The sequence below is a fragment of the Haplochromis burtoni genome, unplaced genomic scaffold (assembly GCF_018398535.1).
Source record: "Haplochromis burtoni strain Fernald_Lab_line unplaced genomic scaffold, NCSU_Asbu1 Contig_318, whole genome shotgun sequence".
Taxonomy (NCBI): Eukaryota; Metazoa; Chordata; class Actinopteri; order Cichliformes; family Cichlidae; genus Haplochromis; species Haplochromis burtoni.
The window spans coordinates 473251-498784 of record NW_024582679.1 but is presented as its reverse complement, the minus strand read 5'-3'; the positions used below and the strand labels follow the sequence as shown (position 1 = coordinate 498784).

General features: G+C 40.5%; 2 protein-coding genes across 5 annotated transcripts in view; one reads left to right on the top strand and one right to left on the bottom strand.

The window, feature by feature from the left end:
- ppp3ca (protein phosphatase 3, catalytic subunit, alpha isozyme) overlaps window positions 1–10405 on the bottom strand; it is a 31012-nt gene extending 20607 nt beyond the window's left edge. The window contains exons 1-3 of one of the 2 annotated variants that reach the window (XM_005941393.3): window positions 9947–10405; window positions 4781–4981; window positions 52–176 (exon numbers count right to left, since the gene is read on the bottom strand). In XM_005941393.3, coding sequence (XP_005941455.1) covers window positions 52–176; window positions 4781–4981; window positions 9947–10001 — 381 coding nt within the window. In that variant the 5' untranslated portion in view covers window positions 10002–10405. The remainder of the gene's footprint in view (window positions 1–51; window positions 177–4780; window positions 4982–9946) is intronic. The other variant, XM_005941392.3, reaches the window with a different exon arrangement.
- A 9146-nt stretch (window positions 10406–19551) lies between these two features.
- cxxc5a (CXXC finger protein 5a) overlaps window positions 19552–25534 on the top strand; it is a 20747-nt gene continuing 14764 nt past the window's right edge. For 2 of the 3 annotated variants that reach the window (XM_005941396.3, XM_014339780.2), the window contains exon 1: window positions 19552–20119. The gene's annotated coding sequence lies outside the window, so the exon portion shown is untranslated. The remainder of the gene's footprint in view (window positions 20120–25534) is intronic. The other variant, XM_005941397.3, reaches the window with a different exon arrangement.

Genomic DNA, 25534 nt, shown 5'->3' with positions numbered 1-25534 from the left:
TCCTATTTGGATTCCTGTGTGGCGTTCTTAATAATATTCTTTTGGATTTACCTCAATACTGAAGTAGCCACGGTCAACATAGTCACCAAGGAACAGGTACCGTGTTGTAGCTGGTGATCCTCCCACTTCAAACAGCTTCATAAGATCAAAGAATTGCCCATGGATGTCTCCACAGACTGAAAAACACCCCAAAAAGGCAGATGTTATGAAACCGAAAAGAACCCCCCCCCCCCCCCCCCCCCCCCCACACACACACACACTGAAAATCCTTTTCTCTTCTTTGCCAACATGTGCACACATCTTTTTCCCGTCTGCTAGGATAAAAAAATGCAGTACATTATCATTTCGGTCATACCTACCGTAGCCTGTAAAACCATTTGCAGCCATTGCAGTGCTTTCACGAAACAAAACATTCAAGATTCGACCGATACTTCTGACTTCATCACTGTTGTCTTTTTTCACACGACAGTGATGAGTTGTGAGTTTCTATATGTATCGCCTGGATTTCCAGGCTTGATATTTATTGTTTTTGAAGGTTTGAAGAACAGAAGATGAGAGACAGACAGTAGAGACCACTGTGACAGGAGCTCATGGCGTTACAGAATAGTACACTTTGTACCAGAGGTGTGTGTCTTCATTTTCTGCATGCAGGTTAGCTGCATAAATAGACAGCCAGGCTGTGCAGATGCATGGAGATGCTGCTGTTTGTATCGTGACTCTACTGATTATTTGCATCTGATAAAAATGTCTCGCGTTTGTTTTGTTGTGTAATACCTTTTGCAACAGTTAAGAATGTAGCTGTAGAACGGGCTCTCGTTAATAATGCAATATTGCGTACAGGGAAATATGGATGTAATGTAACTATAAACAAAGGCATAAATAAAAATAACTACTTATGCCATAAGCATAAAGATCTGAGCGTATTCTGTGTGAGGTGAAAAATATGGTTTCACCGAATGGGCTCTCTGGATTACTCCATCTACTATGTGCACTTTTCTTCTCTCCTTCCATGGAGAACTCGGAGCACTTAATTATTCACATTGTCACTGGAAGTGTTCTTCATTCTTTTAACTCTTTAGTGCTCACATATAGAGAAAGCACGGCCTGTCAGCAGAGCGGCATGTTATGAGAATAATATTCTTGCGTGTGCATCTGGATCTGATGGATGCCATGTTAGAAATTCTCCCCTCTTTAGGTGTCGCTGTATTGAGATATTTCTAAGGTCTCTACTCTAGCTGAAAGGCTTCTGTCCTCTGCTTCTGAGAAATGAGACGCTCACGCCTCCCAGAGTTAGAAAAATCTCGAGCCCCCGGGGAGATATATACTTTTTCGTAGTGAACACTGTGGCACTGGAGTGCAAACCTACATCTCATTTCCTCGCTGCCTTCAATTTTTCATTATCATCTTTCTCTGTCTCCTTCTCTCCTACTCACCCTCCATCTCCTCTCGCTTTTCCGTCTCCCCTATCAGCTCCACAGTGGCCTTCGCCCACTCAAAGCTTAGAGCAATGTGAGTGGGAGACTTCTTGTGTGACTAAAGCAATCAAAAGCACACATGCGCACATACATGCAAGCTCATGCGCAAACACCCGTAAAACATGCGTGCAAGTAAGGATTCACATGCATAATCGGCTGCAGAGACATTCAAACACTGCTCGCGCTCACACAGATATAAACAAATGTGCAGACATAATACTTAGTTTGTCATACATATTTCATACTTAGTACATAAAGCCTCCATTTTGCTGATGCAGGTCGAGCTGAGGCCTTCTCCTGAAGTGCATTTGTCATCTTTGATGACATTAAGCTGATAGGAAGCTAGGTAAATGCATAATTACATGTGCATTCACATTTATAGTCAATATACACTCACCAACCACTTTATTAGGTACACCCTGCCCTCCTAGTACCAGGTTGGGCCCTGTTTTGCCTTCAGAACTGCCTCAATTATACCATAGCCATCGATTCAACAAGGTGCTGGAAACATTCCTCAGAGATTTTGGTCCATATCGACACGATAACATTACACAGTTGCTGCAGATTTGTCAGCTGCACATCCATAATGTCAATCTCCTGTTACACCACATCCCAAAGGTGCTATTAGATGAGTCTGACAGAAGGTAGGACGTATGCATGCCCTACCATCTGAATATAGAAAACTGAGACTCATCAATCTAGCCAGTCTTTTCAGTCTTCTCTGTCCAATTTTGGTGTGCCAGTGTGAATGTTAGCCTCAGTTTCCTGTTCTTAGCTGACAGGAGTGGTTTTCTGATGCTGTAGCTCACCTGATTCTGCATATCTTGGTTGTCATGAGTCGTTTTTTGACTTCCTATTAGACCCCAATATTGCTGCTATTCTGGGCAAAATGAGCTATTTGTCAACATATCTGTCTCTGTATTTATAAAGGTTGGTAAATGAAAATTTAAAAAGAGAAACACCTTTTAACAATGCTATGAATGTTCATGCTATGCTTCCAGAGCTTTGAACACAACAACCAGCTGATGTGAGCCGAATCAGCCAGAGCTTAAACGAGTACTCTGTGACTTGCTGTGGCAATCAAACAAGATTCTCTTAAAACTGCACCGTCACATTAGCTCAGTACGAACTAACAAATGTGTTTGTGTCTTGTATGCCAGGGGAAAAAAGAATGACCAATATATTAGATTTTTTAAAATAACCAAACATGTGAATCAGTGTTAAAAATCCTATATAGGTTGGACTATGCTTCCTATCAACTCAAAGCAGTACGGCCATTCTCCTTCGACCTCCAGCATCAACAATGCATTTTTACTTAGACAACTCTTTCACTTTTTTGGACCATTTTCTGTTAACCTTATAAATGGCTTTTTTGAAAACAGTATTTGTTTTTTTTAAACTAAGAAGTAAGAAAGCAACAGACAGAAAATAGAGAAAGTTAGAGAAATTACTTGCAACAAAGGTTGAAAGCTGAAGAGGTGGGTGTTGTAATTATACAGTATGTGTGGTAAGCAGTCGACCAGTGAGAGCCCCAAATAACCCCTTTATCATATTGGCGACAGAATCATGTTAAATTTAGCTGAAACACAACCGGCTACAACAGAGTCTGACATTTCACTAGTACAAGAAACAATATTGAGTTTTACTTTAAAATGTATTTATATTCACAACTTTAGTAAGATAAAATTGGTTAAATAGATGATGTAAAAGAAAAAAAAAACCAACTAAGTCTCTTAATTAAATTTTCTTGATGGGAAGCCACGGTTGAGTACACAGGATACTTTTGTGTCGGGCTGAGGCATGTTAATATTTTAGAGCATAACTAGGACACACTGCAGGGTTTTCAGCAGAAAAAAGATTTTATCTGTTTATACATGAGAGATACTTCAGGCTTTTAAACTCAGCATTTGTTTTAACTTTTATACTCTCTACTTACATCTAAAGTAAATATAGGTTTAAAGCTTTGACTTATATATTTTTATATATTTCAAACTAGTGTTTTCCAACCCGATTAACTGGCTGCATAGCAAAATGTAGACAAAGAAGGAAACATTATGGGATTAACATCATCCTAACAGACCAGAAATTTGCGCAGAGACAGTGCTTCTGAGATACCGCTGAACTACTTTACATGGACTTATTTAACAAGATAATGATGATTCTGCCTGGTAGTGACAGCTTCCTGCTGTATTCACACGAATTCTCCTTTATCTATTTTTAAAAATCACTTGTGCTCTCTGTTCTCTTTAAAAAATACTGATCATAAAGGAGCAGAAATTTGATCTAAGATCGCTCTCACAATTTATTAAAATGTCTTAACTTACCTGACAAATAAGGGTAATAGCATCAGCTGTCTTTTATGCTAACTAGCAAATGTTAGCATGTAGCACGGTAGACGTACTTGGTTAAGCTAGCTCAAGTTTACTGTCACAGAGCTGTTGATGACTTTATCATCAGTTTAGGAAATTAAAGTTAGGTGCTGCATTTTTTTTTGTCAGCTCTCACTGTGTCTCACTGACAGTTACTTGTAGACAACTTTTAATTCAAAAAGCTTAAAGTTTTTTTTTTACATGACAATGTGGTACTACTGTACAGAGTCAAGACAGTTTTAACTTAAACAGGACTCATTTTTATATGCTTCGTTTGAACAGTTTCCCTGGCAAATATAGTCCAGATCAAAAATAGTCTGAGAAATTGAAAAAATAAAACAACAACAAGATGTTATATCCCTTGGTTTTTCTTTATTACTTCTGACTGCTTCCTTAAAATATTTTATGAATTAATTAAAAATGTAAAACTTTTTTCAATCACTAAATGATGGATGAACTGTGATGATGAAAGTTAAAAAGACAAATTCAATTCTATTTATCTAACACTTGCTTCCGGTTCTTCTCGAATATCAGCTGTCCAATAAAATCAAGACAGAGCAGATCCTCTAACTTCCTAATATAAAGGATATTAAAACTAGAAAATTTCATATGCAAGCTCAAATGCCAGCCCCATGTCATATTATATCTGAGCAAACATTTTAGCTTGGCATCAAACTAAAGTAAACTAAATTAGCAATGACTGTGCTCTAGTCAAGTGAGCTTGCTCCTGGCTATTGCGCAGGCTGCCTCATTGTCATGGTTTACTGCAACACTCAGCAGAAATGAGCCAACATTAAAACACCTGTTTCTTTTCCTGATCTACATCCAAACAGATCTACATCTTTAATCTGAACACTCAGTCGTTTCAAGTTCCAGGCTCGCCATGCTGCAGTTTGACTTTAAGTCTCAGGTAAGTGTCTGTGAAAGGTTTCATACCTGTGACCGGTGCCTCGATGTCTAATATAGTTTTCTCCTGACGCAGGATAGCTGCTCCCTCATTGATGATTCGGAGCGCCACGGCCTCCTCTACACGACCTTCCTTGGTGAGATGGGCCTTCAGGAGATCCACGCGAGGTTTCCCTTCACAGTCAAACACTTCCTTCATCGTAAGGCGGTGGCTCAAGGGGAAGGGGACAGCTGAGGACAGAGCACAGGAAGGCAGCGACATTTAAGCACAGGGACATCATGGTCACTATGGCTACTCTTAAAGAAATGGACACAATTTCCGACGGTTTTGTTGCCACTGTGCTGCATTATTATAGTAAACAGCCCTCAGGAATGATACTGACAACATTTTATCAAGGAACTCATGCAGCAATCATATAAGAGAAAACCCCGACCATGTTTTGCCTGCAAGCAATACTGCACAGCTGCTTCATTCCATCTTTGTTGATGGTGTGTGCACTTTGGCATGAAGAGCATTCTTAAGAGCACAGTTTTCCTTAAAACAGAAAGAATCTCCCATGAAAATGCAAGGACTTCTCTATCTATCTATCTTAGCATACTGACAACTGTCCTTTATGTGGTTACTTGTATTTTCTGAGTGCCAGATAAAATATCTAAGCCATCTACTCATCCAACACTCTCCCTGGATCGCTAAAGCCTTTTGCCATTAAAATGCATCAGTCACCTACCAGCAGACAGCCTGTGGAACTGTGAAATCCAACCACCGATCATTACTTCAGTGGCAGCAAAGGTTATTTATTAGACCTGGTGCCGAGCTCTGTGTACTCTAAATGCAAGCTATCAGGACCTGTGTATTTACGTTAATCTACACCTCATCTAGCTTAACAAAAATCACATGAGGTCCAGTGGCAGAATTCATTTGAAAAGCTAGACACAAACAAAAAAGCCTGCCAGATTTGTGCAGAGAATAGCAAACAGAGCCACTCAGCACTGCCAAATAAAAAAAAGACAAAGGAAAAGTCGCAAATCTCAGGCTTATACTGAACATGACCAACATGCTCTTCAATAATGAATGCTTGACTAGAGGAATCTCAAAGTCGCCACTCGTGGTATAATGAGGCAAGCCCCAGCGAGTGTTTTTAATGGGACTCAAATTTTTCACAGTGTGCAGCATGTATCTGTGACGGCAATGTGTACTTTGACACTTTACCAGCAAGTACAAACTCAGCACAGTCAGCACGGAGAGGAAGCGAAGTGAGCCTGTGGGGTATGTGGATAGTGCTCGCAAAGTGTCTTTAAACGCCCTACCTGTTTATCCACAGGCTTTCGAAATGTCTGCATCTCCTGAATGTACTGGAACTAAGTAGCACTTGTCTTATGGTGAAAAACTCAGCAACAATGTCTCCTTCCAAAAGATAATGTCCCAGTTACTTAAAAAAAAGAAAAATCCACAAACCTCAGCGTGAACAATTTCAAATACCAACTATTTACTTTTATGCTGAGGTACACGATGCAGTCTACCTCTACCCATGATGAGGGGCTTGCGCTCATGGCAGTATTTAAAAATTAACAGCTACAAGTCAGTGCATGGGTCAACTGTGTAATAAGTTGCAACAATATTCTGAAGTCTTGGTCTGCAGTTTTCACAGACTGCACTTGGGTTAATCGGAATGCCGCAAGCTATGGCTGTGTGCACATGAAGTCAACCCAAACACCAGAAACCAACCAAAACAGACTTGTAATGTGTTAGTATGAAAGTACTATCTACTGTTGTCCCATCCACTGCCCCTTCAGAGGACCAGTTGATGGTTGGAAGTGCTTTGAGAATCACCAGTTGACTTACATCCACTGCCTTATAAACAAGAAAAGGCAGACATTGCTACAGGCAGGCCAGATGAAAATATGTCATTTTGATTTAAAGCTGATAATTACCATAAGTCAGTGTAGCATATCTGACAGATGGAAAAGATTGAAAACACAACCTGTGTTGAAATACATTGGCGTAGGTGCTATTATGTACCTTACATAACCGTAAAAGGTAAATGTGGTGCAGGAGCCCAGATTACTCAGGAACCGTTCTTATTTCATTTTAAACTTCAAACTAGCAGAGCAATTTGACTGTAAAATGAGCTGAAACTAGCCTCATGTGGATACTTTAAAAGGAACATTACGCTTTGTTTTTTTCTGTTTTCTTTCTTTTGTTTCTTTTTTGTGTTTTTTTTTAGCCGATTATCAGAAAAACCCAACAGAGATTATTTCGAGATAATCCTCAACAGCACATTTTAAAGAAACACACATATGTTGACACAGACATGTGAGCGGTCTCCTGATATAGATGTATGGTGGAGAGATGAAAAGCTGACTTCTGCTCAGCACCCGAGCAGAGTTGAACTATGAAATACTGTACGTTGCCGGGCAACAGCAGCAGCAGCAGCAGCTAACTGTTGGAGTACAGCCAGTAGCTGTGCTCCGCAGAAAACTGGGATTTGCATTGGGGGTTCACGTAGATACAGTGATGCAAATGCTCACACATTGGTCAAACCTTAAGCTCACAGTTACTCCTCTGTGTGGAGTTAAAAGACATTCAGCTAAAGACGGCTAAGAAGAGCTGCCTCTCTGCACTGTTCAATTAATAATAAATGTATGGTGGGTTTATGTGTTTGTTAACCATAGTTTGTCTTGTTAAGTGCAGGATGGTTTCACAAAAGTAAACAGTGCAATTAAAAGATCTATAAAATAAAATAAAACAATGACATAAGTATTCTGGTTTATTGCCCATATTCTCTGCTATAGCTTGCTTTGTATGATATTCAGTGTCTTACTGTATGTACCACCTGACTGATGTTTTTATTTAGATGCTATCAGAGCAGGTCTGTTCTGTCAAACCTAACTACTGCCGCATCATGGCCATTAATAAATTACTAATGCCAATACAAGTATTTGTATGGTGTTACCAAAGGCTGACATGAATGTGACAAAGTTGTACATTGATATATTATACCTCGGGGTGAAATATAAGAGCGCACCTGCACTAAACAGCCTGTGGTGACGGTACTGTAGCAAACAAACTGCACAGCCCAGCAGTTACTGTTACTGTACCACTTTAAATATGCTCTGTCAGATTAAGACATGTAAGACTAAAAGAGAACCAGCGAGAAACTGGCTGTGGTTTAAGTTGAAGCTATGTACACAGCAGGGATAAAAATAGCTTCGAGTAGCTTGTAGTGTCAGTGCTCGGTAGTTCACTACAAGCAGCGCACACAAAAACAGCAGGAAACGTCAGTCTTCTGGCTCAAAATCTTCACTACCTCAATAGCTTCCTTTGATCACCTGATGGATGCAAGATTCAGTTTCTTCTTTGTATTTTTTTTTCTTCCAATTTTCAGTCTTTTGGGGATTGTAAAAATGGCTTTTACTTCTTTTTCAAAGTGGTGTGCAAGAATAGGAGAGCAGATACAAGTGACAAAAGACACATTCAGTGTCGGCCAAGCAATAACAAACCTTTATAGCACCTTGACAATTCAGAGCATGGAAAAAAAGAGGATTTTGAAAAATTATAATTCTTTCTCTATGATCAGCCAAATTAATCTGCATTAGAAATCACAGGTGAGGCTATTTAACAAGTATCCAGGGCACACAGCCTGAAAATGAAAGAAAATACAAAATACTTATCAACTCCTAAATCCTAAAGTGTTACATGACCATGTTACAAAAGCAGAAAACTGAGTCAGAATTCTTGGCTGTGTTACGTTCGCTGATTTAAACCTTCTGTTTGACATATTTTTGAATTCCTGGGTGTCAGTGAAGCTGCGCCAGGAAATAACCACAATGGTTTTGTCACTGCTTTAAATTCGTGTTCAAATGTGCAGAAAACAGCACGGCAAATCAAAACCAACTTCTCCCTTTTATGATGGACGGCACAGAAACAGAATTCTGTTTGAAACCGAATATCCTGTGAAAAAGATGAAAGTACAGTAAAAGTATAATGAAACGAAAGTGTCAGCAGCAAGAGACCGAAGCTATTCAGATGGCCTGTTAGATAAATCTCCACTTAAAGTAAAGCTAGAAAACAATATTGTTCAGGCAGCTCAGGAAGAGTGTCTTTTTCCTTTTTTAAATTTTCTTCACGTGACACAGTTCATGTTCTGTAATCAATGACAATTTAAGGCTCGTTTGTAACTGCTAGTGCACGCAGTACATTTGTGCGCCTGCAGTCATTGTCGTGTAAGTGCATCTCACAGTGCAGATTACTGTTTCTAAAACTCCGGAGGCTAAAGGACAAAGTTGTTAATGCTGACTGAGCTGCTCGGCCATTATGATAATATACAGAATGTGGATACACACACACATACACACACATATATATATATGTATATATATATATATATATATATATATATATATATATATATATATATATATATATATATATATATATATATATATATATATATATATATATGTATTCAGGCAGAGTGCTGACTGTTGGCAGATCCACTGTAAAGAAGAGAGAGGGGGAAAAATGAGCAGGGCTAAGTGAGTTATGACATCCGTGGGCACTTTATCATCCTCCATTGATCCATCTACTGATTCAGCTTTTGGAATCCCCCCACACACCGCCACCCTTTTTTTCTAATCAAATTAAACCCTGACTTGAGCCCGGTAAAATAAACCCCCCAATAAATGTCCATTTCATGCCCTCTACCTCTTTTTGCTGGCCCCCGTCTAAGCCCCTGAAATCCTGCTGCATCACTGCTCCAGCTTCTACCACAAGCTCGGCAATTCAGCTGTTTTTTCCTCCTTCCTCCTCCTCCTCCTCCTTCTCCCCCCACACTCCCCCTCTCCTCCCGTCGTGAGCGAAAGCAAGCGTACAGTCAAATCATGACAGATACGATTAAACATAAATCAGCGGGCACAATTAAAAATGTATTACACTTCATATTTCCTGGTGCTGCCCGTGTGCTCGGCTCGCTCTCCGCGGGGGCTGTGCAGCAGAGGAACCCGGATTGTTTATCAACATCAAAGCTTCACTTGCCCACTACCAACACCACCACGAACACAACTTGATGGCCGCATATGCACCATTAATGCGCGACACGTTCATAAAGTCCGCGTCCTGCCGATCCGCAGAGAGCTAAACACCGGAGGTGTTATGTAATACAGCCATAAGCACGCAGAAAATATAGGCTAACTTACATTTCACCATCCGATCCGTGGCGTTTAAGACGATGTCAGCGTTAGACATCTTCATGGGCAGTTGCTGTCTTCGAGGCTGAAGCTTTTTTTTTTTTGTATCTTCTGTTTCCTCCTGCTCCCTCTCCTTTAGGATGTACTCTCAGTATTTGTTGTCGAAATGCGGCTGATGCTGTGGCATCACTTAGATGATGCGCCCCCTCCGTGCGTCGGTGCTGCGCCGGGTAGGACTGCTGCTCCCCAGGCAGGGATGGATGCTGGGTGCTGGATGCTGTAGGAGCTGCTTCTGCTGTCCTAAGCTGTTAATGTGGGGGAGGATGCGCGGAGAGAGAGGGAGTGAGAGAGAGAGTGAGAGTGAGAGAGAGACGTGCACTATCCCGACATGGCGGTGAAGGGAACTCCCACGCAAATGTTTCACGGGACTGCCTGATGCTGCCATCAGATGGAGGCTGAGACGGGGTTGCCCCCACGCACGCACTACGCGCCATGTTTCGGTATTCTCGAAATTTGTACGCCTGATAATGACAGCGCGTGGACCTCGGCTTAAACGTGTTAGACGTTCATCACAATCAGACGGGCTCGGTTTGATTCCCGCAGCGGGCACACGTGTGCGCCAAAAGCAGCAGTCGGGTGCGTATGTTGGCGGAGACTTTTCACTTGGTGGCGACAAACCATCAGGTTTTATGCAAAGTAAGCAATCAAAGTAGCAACTTAGTCCACGGATCTTTCAAGGAAAATGTTTAATATGGTTAACTGTGGATCCTAATGATGCGATAATCACGTTTGGACACAGGGAAGGTAAATTAACGCGTTGTATGGTGATTACAATTTGCGCACTTTAAAATGAATGATATTTAATACTAGTCGTCTGATGCTCAGACTCATTTCCTTATTACGAATTGTAGTTCAGTTTTTAAGAAAAAAAAATCATCAATCTATAAATATGAACTCTTCACATGAAAATACCAGACTGCAAGGTCAAGTGTGTTGTTGCTTTCCCCACATCACCACACTCTTCATACTGTCAACCATGACATAATGGTTCTGTATTTTCATCTAATCTCGCAATTTAGTCTAGTTCCACATTTAACTCTGCACAAATTGTAGCCAGAACAGTTAGAGTTTTTAAAAAAATCGAGTTAAAATAATTTTCTAGTTTGGTAACACTTAACACGGGTAAGTGCATCATTTATGGCGCACATTAGCATGTACATTAGCATGCATGTAATTTATAAATATAGATATTTTTGTTCTTGATTGATCAACTAATTGTTTGTGAGTGAGTTAATAAAGGTTTTATAAATACTTATTTCACATTTTAATTCATGGTTAATTCAGGCAGTTACTAGTTGTTAAGTATTTTTGTGTGACCTCATTTAAAGTTAGGAGTATTTTTGCCTTTTACAGTATTTAAAAATGAAAATGAAAGTACCCCAAGACTCGAGCAAGTCTCAGCTATCTTCACAACAGAAAACCGACTCACCCAAAGCACAGAGAGATACACAACACTCAAACATTTATTGCCACCGGAGGTTTGCACATTACTGAAATCTAGATAGGACCAGAGTCCGAGTTTGTAAGAGGGGTTTAAGAGAAAGAGATGCACTGAGCTTAGAAACAAATCTCATATCTTAATCATTATATGTATATAAATGTAGATCTAAATAGGTTATTAATCACCTACCCAGACTTTCGAAATGTTACCATGAACACATTATATACAAGCTTATCAATCAAGAATAAACATTTATAAATGCATTTATAAATTACATACTAAATTGTATCACAATGAATCTGATAATATAGCAAAAAGCAAAAACAACAACAACCCCCAAACAAACAAAAAGCAAATCAAAGATGGAAAGAGGCATCATTTTTACTTTACTTGTCAGCAAGCAATCTGATAGGGAATGTGCAAACAAGCATACGCTATACGATCACTATAGTGTGATTAAAAATAAATGTTACTTATTTTCTTTATAGGAAATCAAGTGAAGGATTTCACTTGAGTGAATGAGGATTATTCCTTTAGTTCAGGGGTGTCAAACTCAAATACACAGTGGGCCAAAATTCAAAACAGGAACAAAGTGCGGGCTAACGTTAATATGTATTGAAAATACTTCCTCCAGATATAAGAATGAATCTTTTCTTATGGACTCAAACACGTTTTGCTGAAAAACTGAATATGGAACAAGCAAAGCTTAATACTAAACAATATATATATTAGCTGTATAATACCAGTAGGCCAGCTCTAATAGTAATTTGGTATGGCTTCGCGGGCCAAATGTAATTAGGCTGCGGGCCAAATTTGGCCCGCGGGCCAGAGTTTGACACCTATGCTTTAGTTCAATCCATTGTGTTGGGTCTCTGCTTTCTGAAACACGAGACCAATTCAGTGATTTATTTCATTGTTGATGTTGAAGTCCGTGCTGTTTCTTCCTGGTTCACCTTGGTTTCTCGTTATGTGCCTTCTCTGTCTTTCTACTACATCTCTGATAGTTTCCATCCTGTATTATAGTTTCTCCTGTGTGAGTTGTTTGCCCTGTCTTAAATATTTACCCCCTGTGCCCTCTTCCAGCCCGTGCCTCACTGGGCCATCAGCTCTGTGTGCATATAATCTTATCTGTGTCTTTGTCCGAGTATCTGTTTGCACTTCACGTGTCTCCCAGCGTTCTCTTTGCTCCTGTTTTAGTTTCCTGTTTTGTTTCACCTTTTTTCTTTTTTGGACTTTGTACTTCTCTGGATTTTTGCAACAGTCAGATAAAAGACCCACTTTCTCTTCAGTTCACCTGATCGGGAATTTTGTCCTGTCTTGTGAATCTGTGACAAAGTGAGGGTCGTCTCTCTTTAGATTCTGAGTTATGGTTTCTTCCCATAATAATGGTACTATTTAATAGACTGTTGTTAGTCCTGGCTTATCCAGCTCACAGTCCACAATTCACAGATTACTATAATGTGTGAGGTCCGCAAAGAAAGTGATACGTTTTCATGTTATTGTTTGGCTACACTGCACAAACTAATTAGAAATCAAATCCAAACACTCCAATGAGTCAAAGAGGCTTGTGAACAATTTTGGCAGAAATTAGACTGCTTCATATCAGGATTACTATGATTCTAGTTTTGTTTTTTCTAATCAGTTTTACTTTTGACTTTTAGTTTTCAGTTTAATTGTAATTTAGTTCCAGTTCCAGTTTTAGCTTTTTAAGTGTTAGTGTATTTAGAAAAATCAGTACAAGTAAAAAAGAAAGAAAGAAAGAAAGAAAGAAAGAAAGAAAGAAAGAAAGAAAGAAAGAAAGAAAGAAAGGAAAACAGAATTTTTTCAAAGCAGCTGACTCACAATCTTGTAAGCATTTAAAGTGTCAATATACACAGAGATCAACGCCTCTTCAGTCAAGTTCTGATTTGATTAGTTTTAATAAATTAACAAATACTAAACCTAAGGATGTTTCCTCTACATTTTTTGCTTTATTACCTCTAAGATGGATTATGTTTTTGGTGGCGTTTGCATGTGTGCCTGTCACTCTGTCTGTAAACATGAAATGTATGCATCCACCAAGGTCTTCAAGGTCTACTTAATGATTTAGTGGTTGAAAAGTGACAAAAAGCCTTATGACTTTAAAAAAAGGGTAAATATATTAGTATAAAGATTTCAAATAACATGTCGCATTTGACCTCTCTTTCAAGGTCAGTAGACTGAGCTGAAGGTCAAAGGGATAATGCTATACGGAGCTATTTAAACCTTTGTTTCTCACTGCCATTGTTTGAATTAACAACATATAGGCATATAATCAATGATATAATGATGCATTACTTTGGACCTCTGACCTTTTCTTCAAGCTCAAATAAGGTCAAACTTTCCTAAAATATCTTTTATCTTTAAAATTATGGTTAAAATTCTACTACCTTTGTTTGTATTGGCAACATTTAGTGACACTGGGATATCTGCTTTTTAAATATCACATTGCCACATATCATATATCATGTCAGCTTTGACCTCTGACCTCGCCTTTACATTTTATTTCTGCCAGTTATGTCAGGCATATTAAAATAAATTTCAAAAGACCAAATAAGAAAAACCCACACTTTGCATTTGTTTCTAATGCACTACAAACATCTCAAAGTTCATTTAAAAAGAACAAAGAAAACAAAATACAATAGTATTCCGTTAAATGTAAACCCTAACCAGGCAGCGGTACTTGGCACTCTTGAGGTGGTTCTTGTTTTATTAGTTGTAGTATATTTTATTTTAGGTAGTTTTCCAAGTTTACAAAATCGTTTCAGGTAGTTTAAAGTAATTTCAAAAGTCTTGTTTTTTTATTGTAGTTAACTAAAATGTTTTTTTAAACTAGTTTTGGTTAACTGCAACCTGTAACTAACCTTGTTATGACCACATATAGCCTTAAAAAGCATGAAAAAATGTGGTGCTTTTCATAGCATTGCTTTGCAGTTATTTATTTGTAAAAAATGTTTGGAATCATGTATGATTTCCGTTCCACTTCTCACGTGTGCACCACTTTGTGTCGGTCTTTCACGTGGAATTCCAATAAAATTGATTCATGTTTGTGGCTGTAATGTGACAAAATGTGGAAAAGTTCAAGGGGGCCGAATATTTTGCAAGCCACTGTATAATCTGTTGGTCCCATGAATCATGGTGACAGTGTCAGCATTATGTATCTTCTGCTAGGTTAAGTGTATATTTTATATTATGGTGCACGTATTTTTTTTTTTATTGTTGTTTATATTTGAAAGTATTTTGCTGAATTTCTATCTGTAAAGGTTGAGGGTGAACTTGAAAGATTCATATGAAACAAACAAACTGGAAGAAAGTCATGGGACACAAGAGGTAAAGAAATCTCAAGTGAAACGGAGAAACAGAAACAGAGTTCACAGATGTCATTTTGATTCATAACATTTTGAGCTGGATGGATGTTGATGCCAATCTCTGTCCAAGACAAGTTTTATTTGGTTTAGACGTGAAACTTTATGGTTGCTTATACAGTCGTCACTTTGAAGACTTACCACTAGATGGAGCTCTAACCTTTATTTTAACTGCAGCAGCAGCAGCAACAGCTGGTTCTCTGGTACTGTTACATGAGGGGCAGCATTTGCTGCTTTGCATTATGAGACGTGATAATTTGAGAAGGCAGTGACACCGCTTATTTAGTGGCACAAGCTAAACAGTTGTTGATGTGATTTTGTCATGCTTTTTTGTCCTAAAACTGTCAGTCAAGACAACAGAGGCACTTCCTCGCTGACAGATGAGGCAGAACATGTGATGAGTGGCAGGATGAGTAATAAATCTCTAGAAATGGAACAAGTGTTGCTCATCAGGCAGAAAGCCTTTGCAGCTGTCAGGCTCACACAAGGTGTGACTGATTTAGGCCTATTCAGTGGGACAGGAAAACACTTCACACAAAATCCACACCACATTAGAAACTGAATTTTTTTTTCAAAAGTCGGTCCACTGCATGTTGGATTTGCACATGGTATGTCCTTGGAGTTGTCATTATTACCAGGACAGAAAAAAACAGAGTGGAGACGGTTTTCTGCCAATGTTCCTGTTTTTGCTTCACTTAAACACAAAAAACGAACAAATAAAAAAAACACCAAAATGAAAAATATTTTTTCAGAAACTTAATGCCAATCCCGATTTACTGCCTAAAAACATTACACGTCTTGTAATGACATATCCTTGGACGTGCAGAACCTAAATATTATTTTTACTGGCGTGCTGTCCTGGCACAACAGTAGGAGAAAACGGTAGAGTGAAAGGAGCTGCATTATGTCCTGGAGTTTATCCAGCTGTAAGCTCCCACATTACTTAAGTCATTTTCTCGCAATCACATCACTAGGGCTTTCTGGCACTACTATCAAAATGCAGGGAGGAGAAGGGGGAATTACCAAAAGGGGGTCTATTTATCAACATCTCAGACATTATATATTCTAAAAGTACAATAAAGTTTTCAGCGTACTACAAATGTTGTTGGAGTTTAAGCATCTTTGGTCATGTCACCACACAGACAGTTCATCGAATCACAAGCCATGCTGCATGTGACTCATACAGATCATAAACTTCCCTCGCTTCATAAATACTATTGATTCCCAAGTTTAATAAAATGCTGATTCCCCTGTCTCTGTCTCTCTCAGTGTCATCCCAAATAGTTTAAAGAAATGCTTATGTAAATATATACATACATATACATGTTGTTTTATTGCTGATAGAAAAGCTGTGTCATCCATATGTAATGCTCCAAAAACTAGCCTTGAATTTGGCTAAACTTCCTCACTTCCATTTCCTAAAACCACAGTACCACTATAAATAAAAATGTTTAATTATGCCTTAGGAGTACCTTAAAAAATCTCTGACCAATAGTCACTAGGGTTTGTTTTTTTTTAACCATGAATTACATGAGTATGTTGACACCACAGGCTCTGGCTCAACAGTTGTTTTGTGCGTCAGCTCTTGAGCCAAAGCCCGAAGGCACTTAGTTTAGTTCAACACGACGATCGGGAGCAAGAAGAAAGAGGGAAACCACCAACCTGTCTTTCTCCGAGCCCCCAAAATATGCCAACGTGCATCTCCGCGACTCGCTAATTAAACATTTGTAACTAATAAACAACAAGAAGAGTTGGCAGCGAGAACTGCTTGTCACCATGGCTGTAGTGACTTCTTGGAGTCTCTGATAGGACTCCAGGCCTGTTGAAGCTAGCGCATAGAGATAAGGGGCAGACTGCAATTGACACACAGGAGTTTTTACTAAATAGATAAAGTAGTCTGTGACATTTTAAAGCTGCTTGCATGTGTGAGAAAAACCAAACAACTGGAAAAAAACAACAATAATTCAAAGCATTTCCCCTTCCTGGCAAGGGAAAAGAAAGAGCTATTGGAACACTCCGCTCTAACAACTGGTTAGTTCTGGTGACAGATGATCTGTGGTATTTTAAGTGACGTCACCTGGCACCAAAGACCAGTCAGTATGAGAGAGCTTTGTTTCCAGTGGGTCCCATGGAGACATAAAAGTGTGCTTTTACGACTAATGTGAACTACGATTATTAGGTGGCATGATTACATGTATTGATGTGGATATAGGTGAGAGGTTAAAGAATCCATATCTGAGAGAAAAAAGAAAAACTTGTATATGGTAACATGGGAGAGACACTTGACACGAAGCCAGTCTCTCAGAAATACCATAAGTGGCATGTGCGAAGAGTGTTACAATGATTATTTAGGCAGTTTACAGGGCTTGTAATTGGAAAAAGCTGATGTTCATGCTTTGCTTGCTCCCGTCATCACTTACGTACCTCTTTCTGGGCCATCACTGGGGGCTTTCCTACAACGCTGGTCATGTGTGCAGCTGGAGATGGAGGCCATGCAACGCTAATCCTCCACCCCAGCTCAGGAAAGTACCCGGCCTCCCTGTGCAGAGTGAAAACAACAAAGGGCTGAGTGTGGCTGCAGCCTCCGGGGTTCAGTGCACCCACCAGAACATGTCCAAGAGTCACAGCTTGCTGCTCACTCCTACCCATCTATCCATGCATGACTCTCCTAAGCCATGGTTTCTCTCTTTGATCCTCTTTTCAACCCGGGAAAAGCACGTATGATTGCAGGCTGTCGTGTAACGTTCCAGCCTTTTCCGGACACAAATAGAGGACTTTAGAAGGTTAAAAGGGAAGGACGTCTGCTACAAAAGAGTCAAAGAACACGGTCGCTTCATTTTATCCTACGTGAATGTAGAATAGCAGTGACATAGTCTGAAACCCTGAATGCAGAAAATGTAGAAAAGTGAAACTCTAATCAGTTGTTTTAAAATGGAACTGCAAATGTGGACATTTATGAACCATATCATAGCTAAGTTATCTGGAAAGTTAATTAGCCACACGTTCACGTGCTCGCATGTATATTCATCTAACATTTATATCTGCATTACATTTTGTTAGTCATAAAAAACACATGTCTGAGTAAAAAGTCATTAATGCTGTATACACAAACACCATAATTTATGAAGAGAGCAACGGCCTCTCTTTAATTTAATGTCTACTCCTCGAGTGTAGCTACAGTATAACTATCACGTGTTTAATCAAAGTGTAAGCAGGTTTATTGAAGCCAACTTTCATTCACTGTGAGTGCAATCATGATCATGTGGAACAGTGGATATTCAGTTTATTTTTGGGCAGCCTCAGAGAAGATAGACACCCAGATCTGGATTTTTTTTTTTTTTTTTGCCACCATAGCTACAGCCTTGAGTTCTCGATCTGAACCATGTTGCTTGCTTTGATGAATTGTTCATGCTCAAAAGAGGGGATAATCTTTCATTGACTAAACTCAAAAGCAATAAGAGGTGTAAAAAGGCAGAACGTAAACAATGTAGTGTAAATATATATTTGTATAATTTTATATATATTTGAATCCCCATGTCACCAGAAAACGTGTGTTGAAATGTGTCTCCAATTAATTTGGTGAGTACTGGGCAAAATGATTACATGTGGTGTTTAAGTGCCGCTTCCAGGTGTCCACAGTAGATCCATTGTAGTTTTGAAAGTGACTAAAAGCGGAATGTACTAAAGATGCCTTTAATTATATTAATCCCAAGTCACATTAGGGTGAATCCCCGCTGCATTAACATTTCTTTGCTGAAGTGGAGAAGCTGTTGATGTCAAAATAACACACAGACACGCACACGTCACCCAACACTTCTTGAAGGGGATTTAATTTAATTTATGAGGAGTTAGAATGCAAAGTGAGACGCTCTTTTAAACAGATTTTCTTTTTTTTTTAAAGGAGCCAATCGTTCCCTGGCATTTTATTTCAAATGTTTCCTGCTCGGAGAAATGTGTTTCGGAAGTATTCAAGTCAGAGTCATTTCATCACGAGGCAAGTACTGTGGAAAGAAGCGCAAAAACTTCAACAAAGTCCTTATTGTCAATGTTTTCGCACGCACAGAATATGGACTAGCTTGTGGGTGGACACCTTTATTGTGACCGAGTTTAGAGCACAAAGACCGTGCGTAAATACGCATGTGTCGGCTTTTTGACTTCAGTGTTTACGAAGTGAGTGTCATGTTTATAAAAGCCGTAGCGTTATTTGTTTGCAGGGAGGTTGGCTGGCTACGGGCAGAGTTAGTCGAATACCCCCTCCTCTCCTCTCCCTCCCTCCCTCTCCCTCTCCTCAGCTGCCGCGATATTTTCCAGCTCTGGAGCCTCAACCGCAAAGCTCGATCGATTCGCATTGATTGTCCCTGACGAGCTGCTCCACTTTCTAGCCAATGTCAGCCAGTCTGCGATCGGGAAGGAGAGAAATGAAGGAAAATCTCTGCCGCCCTGGCGGTGTCATTTCCACACACTTGGGTTGGCCGCCTGCCAGCAGACAGGACAGTCGAAAAAGGCGGACTGGACTCTGGAGCTGAAGGAAAGGAAGAGCAACCGGGGATGAGACTGATTTATGTCAGCGTCATTTCTGCACAACCTCTGTGCTCCAAATAAACACACTGGTGAACTGAGGTTAACCCCGTTTATTCTCAGCTACCCCGGATCCTTCGTGATAACAGAGATCACTCTTTAAATCACACAATTAAGCCCACGTGTCTCTGCTGTTTGGGCAAAAAGCAAATAATAATTGTTATCATGTCGAATACTACTATCATAGCCAATACCGAGTATCTGAAGACAGGATAAACACAGCAAGTAATCAGTCGCGTAGATTGGTGCTGTCAGCTGTGTTTATTTATTTTTGACACAGCTCTCGCTCCACAGTTGTCCTGAAATCACACCAAACCCTCGCTTTCGTTTTGTTGTTGCTTCGGCTGAAGTGCGCGCACCGCCGAAAAGTCCAGGTCGGTTTTTCCGCGAAGCTCCAAAAATCTATGAAATGTGTTTGCATGTTCCTCTCCGCAAGCGGGGATGTAGAGGTGGGATTGCAAGGACCGAGAAAGCTCTGGGAACCCACGCGTTCAGCCTCTGAGAAAGTACGCTTTTCCGAAATAACTGACGGTGAATATTTTTTTTTCTTTTCACATTTACCATTAACAGAGAGGCACTCTGTAGGATTGTGTTCTCGGAGAAGAAGCTTTTTTGCCTCCCCCTGCCCTCTTCTTTTTTTTTGTCACCATTCTGCACGGCAGGCTGAGAGACGGACCGCTCGGACTGTGGGAGCCCTCCCCTCTGCTCGGATCTGCTTTGGTAGGTGCGAATAAAATGGGCCCGTGTTTGCAAATATGCAGATACATAGACAAGGAGGGAGGAGGGGTTGGATGGAGGGGGGAATCACACTTTGTTGAAGTGTGCTGAAAGTTGGGATGTCATCTTTGTATAGGATCAAGTTATAGCAGGGTGAACCTGGGAGCTTCTGTGTGACTGCAGAGCATATGCTGGTACCGCAGATAGGCTACTGTGCTCAAACAGAGTCCGGGAAGAAGCCAGTTGTTTGGATCTGTTTAGTGATTAAATGATGAAGGGAAAAAAAGCTGATGAGTTTAATGTGATAGGTTGAAGGAAATGTTTTACAAGCTTCTCCCAGAAGCCAATGTCAACAGGATTCATCATTTGTCTTTATTTAACAAGTCGCCCTCAGCGCCGATACGGATCGCCACACCACCGGAACAAAAAGTCCGCTGGTTTATTGTGAATCAGCTGTTAATGATGCGCGCCAAACTTGACGTTTACACTTAATGAAAGAAATGCCTGGAGTCAGGTCACGCTTATATTTGACATCAGACTGTCAGTTTATGACTGAAACTTTTATTCAGCAGTCACCTCAAACCATTAACCGCAAAACGAATATCACAGTTTCTCACTGAGACCTGAAGAGACTATTGTTTCTTTTTTAAACATATACTATTCTTATATCTCCTAACCCCCCCCCCCCCCCCCCCCCCCCCCCCCCCCGTTCTTCTCCGGGCATCATTAGAAAGTTCCCCGGCAGCGTTTCTCGAGCTACCTGCAGATTTTACAGTCAACCCCCCTCCTCCTCTCTTCCTCACCGCCTGCAATCCGCCACCGATGATATCGCAGCTCCAAGTCCTCCATATGCTGGCGAATAATTTGAAGTCACAGTGTGCGCGGCGTGGTTGTTTTTCTCCTCTAACTTTTGTGTGCATTGCCTAATTAGGGAGAATAGAAACGCAGCAGGTTGTGGACAATGGATGAAGCCTTGAGTCTAATTATTGTCACCAGGCTTTTCTAACTCCCCCTGCCTTTTTGTGCGTGTGCGCCCGTGTGCGCGCGTCAGTCGATAGGAGGTAGGGGAAATAGAGTGTGTAGCTCACCGTGGACAAATAAAGAGTCCGCAGACAGCGCGTCTGAAAGGGGAGGTAAGGGAGGGAGGGAGTGCATTTGCGTCGCGCATCGCTTGAACGCATTAAGCTTTCTCTCTGGAGGTCTGGAGGTGTAGTCAGCTGCTCCGGAGTTCGTGGGGGGACCAAATGATTCATAACCATGCAGGAAATCACACCCCCCCACCTCTGTCAAAAAGCTCACCGCGATTACCTGACACGTGCGCAAGCAGTGACGTCAGTGACGGAAACTTACCTAGGAGTTAGCCCACTTCAGATCCCGTGATTTACACACGGACGTGTGTACCTGAATGTGTCACACAGCTTCGTTTTGTCATCTTTTTGTGATTTTTTTTTCCAGGTTAGTTGTTTTTTCACTTCAGTTTTTAAATGTGTAAATCAGGGATGATCACTGGATGACGCAAAGTGCCGTAGAGATTCACACCTGGATAATTTCACGGCGCAGCTCCAGAAATAGTGGAAAAGAGAGACGCACACTGGCCCTAAATGCTCTCTTCCTTTCCCCCATCACCCATTGATCCAACTGGTCAATGACTGAACCAGCCAACCATTCATCCATCAGTCAGCTGGCTGTCACTGTTTTGTGGGCCGGCTTTCATTTATATACACGGATCTCTTGGTATCCTCTCGCAACAGCTGGTGTGTAATCGGAGAAGAAAAACAGTTTAAAATTGTGTCTTTGAGGTGACAAGCCAGTCAGGTTTTAAGCTGTAACAAGCTGAGAGCAGCATCTGAATGTTAAATGAGCTGTTTATGTTCATACAGCAGTGCTGACAACTAGTCTTCCCTTTTTTATGGCGCTGTTAAAGTGCTACTTCATTCACAAATGATTTTCAAGCCTGAAAGTTTTTTTTTGAGGTTCCAAAAGAACCTGAAAAACTCCACTTGGTTTGTGTGCACCAGATTTTTGCTGATCAGTCATACACCTGACATCATGTGGGCTTTTGAATGGCTTTTACAACGCTTTGACACAGTGTTATGGGCAGCTTTGCCTCAGGTAAGATTGGATTGTACTGACCATGTGTGGCCTAGAAGAAAAAAAAAGTTTGACATTTCCAGAAATGTACTTGTTTGCTTTCTTGCCAAGAGTTATGGGAAGACTGATATCATTCACACACACACACACACACACACACACACACACACACACACACACACACACACACAACACACACACACACACACACACACACACACACACACACACACAAAGTCATTTTGCCACTTACTGATGAGAAGGAACCTATGTTATTGATCTTTATTATTTCTTGGTTAGAAAATCATCCTGGTAGATAACATCCACTTTTTTTTTGAAAAGAACTAATATTTTAAGTCATCAGCTTAAGGTGCAAGTAGGTCACTTTTTGAACCTTTGGACTAAGTTGCCCACTGTTTCCAGTCATTATGCTAAGCTAATAATTTCCTTGCCCTAGGTTCATAATTACCCAACCATGAGGGATATTTTTAGCTATTTCTCAGCAAGAAATACAGTTGATCTGGAACATGTTTAGTTTGACTGTGAATCTAAGGTCACTGATACTGAGCTGTGAATTTAATGAAGATTGTTAATCAGGAATATCTGGATTAAGAAAAAAATCATCTTTACATGACGCCCTGTGTGACAGTGCACAACAGCTTCTCTTTGTATCACACTGTCATGTTTATTACAGTATAAAAGTATAGAGTTCAAATCAGTAGACTGGATCGGCCGATGATGACGAAGCGTGCACATGGCTCTAATTAATGTCCAGATTTTTGCCGTCTTTTCTGATTAAACAGCAACCTTTATAATCACATTAAGCGCCCCGTGTCGTACCTTTACAGGCTAGTAAATATTTTGTCAGCTGCACTAAATGATTTACCGACCACTGAAACCAAAATTTATTCTACACTCATGTATGCTTCCCCAGTTGTGCAAGAAGAGCTTAAAAAGGTGATTCGGTTTTGACTATAACAGTGAGGGTGTATCAAAACCAGCTCAAAAACACACTGATGTACAGTGAGGCTTGTCCTGTTAATCTGAAAGGGGCGACACCGGTAGTTGTCGGACCTTATTGATCATTTTTATTCACACCTTTATCCGTAATTCCTGTGCAGAATGTTGCGTGAAGATAGATTAACAACAAAAAGGAGAAAGAGAGCGACTCGAGAAGACGACAGCCACATTTTACTCCTCTTTTTTATTCTGAAGGAGCTGGAAAGGAGGAATAAGACTCATTCTGGCGTTAATATGTTACCACCAGTTACAGTGTAGGGGTCATGCCAAGTCACAGAAACTTGTGGTGTAAAGTTTTAATTCATTCCCCCTTAAAGATAACATTTGACCTTAGTATATATCAATAAATCTGTGGTTTGATGTTCATTAGAGGAGGTTATCCCTACTAAGCTGTATAGTCAGAGATCAGCTTTACTAACTTCTGACGCACACCCGGTCATTTTGTTCTGGAAACAGGCTTGAAACGTGCCAGAAACGTGTTCGTTTAGAAAAGAAAAACAGGGGTTATTCCTACTAGCCGTCCATAATGTAAATCACAGCAACAGGCCAATAAAATCACAGGAAGTTGAGCTGTATCATAGTTACTCAGTAGAAGATGCAGCTGTGGCTCAGCAGACAGTTCACATGAGGACATAAACCTTTTCTGTAAATGATGCGGTGAGGGGATCTGAAGAGCCATGATGCTGGAAGTGGAGGAGGATGATTAGCCAAAGACTATATGCCATGCTCAGGGTTTATGGTGATGGAAAGAGTGTGACTGATAGGGCAGTGAGATGGAAGGCAGATGTGTACACATATAGACACACACATACACACGCACACACAGCAGAGGAGAATGAGTGTGAGTCTTTAGATAGGTGCCCTTGCTGTCATTTCTTAGATAATGTGGTTGACCAAAGTAATAAATGTGCCTCGGCGGGCAACACACATCCTTTAAACATGTGAAATATAAATCTACATACATGTGTTTGTCATTCCGGGTTGGTTTCCTTAACGTCATCGATTTTTTTTCTCTTTTTTTTGCCATTGCACGCCATCATATCCGAATCGGTTAAAAATTTGTTGAATAATTGATTCCTGTGTTGCAAATCTTAGGACAGCTGTTGTCCATTATAATAATTTAACTCACATTTTACTGATTATTCTTCCATAGACATACCAAAAGTTTGCATCACCCAGAGCTAGAATTGTGGTTTTAACCATGCTTCATCGAGGGAGACGATTTAGCTCAAAGCCACGCTTGTCAAAGTGATATTTGAGCTAGAGTACAAAAACAACTTATGCTTACCTACGAATCCCTCTTATTAAATATCGTTAGCCGTTTCCTGAAAGGCGGCCCTGTAGTGTAGTGGTCTACACATTCACATAAAACGTAAAAGATCCCTGGAGGAGACACAAATCCCTTGGAGGTTGAATCGGGAAGGACGTCCAGCATAAAAAATCTGGCAAATCATATATGTAGAGTGACACCTTGTGATAAAGGAGGAGCTGAAAGTAGCTTATTGAGACTCTAGCATCAACATACTGTATGTGGGTGTTGGGGGATAGGGGTGCTAAGCAAAGCAAGTCAGAAGTACTCATGAAAGGAATTGTGGTATATTTATTACAACTGAGCTCCTGTTTGAAACAGCCAATGTGTTATCTGAAAGACTTCCCTTTTCTTAAAAAAACAACAAACTAATGGTATCATTGACAGGCCAGTTACTGGAGCTGGTGTTCTGGTTGGGTTGCATCACGAGTGATCAGAAGCCATTTTCATGCGTAATGATTTTCAGCTTGAGGACTCATTTATTCCAGCAATTGAAAATGAGCCAGTTCATTAATTATGTGGGATACTCAAGTCGTTTAGCATATTTACTGTATTTAGAGCACTGTTGAAATAGATCAGCCCTGATTAACCAGGAAACTCTTCAGTTTTACAATAAGCTGTTCATATTTAATTCGGGATCGTGCGTTTAAGTTCTCGCTGAAGAGTCACAACTGACCTCTATCATAGCTCTTCAGTGCCATTATTTCATGAAAGCCACAAACCTCCCATGCACTACTCTGATGAGTTCACGTGCTGTTCGCACACAGCTGAGCAGAGGTAGCGGCAGTGAGGGGATGCTTCTGGGAAACTGGACCCCGGTCAGTGCTGTAGTGGGCGAAACTGAAACTATGGGGCTGAGGGGCTGCGGCGCTGGCTCTGGTTCGCTGGCGCCACATCCCCCTGAGCTGGTGAGAATGTGGGGGCTGTGCTCTTGCCTTTGAAGCTTTACCTCCCACTAATTCTGGCCTTCCAGTTTCCACACACTGCACAGACACCCC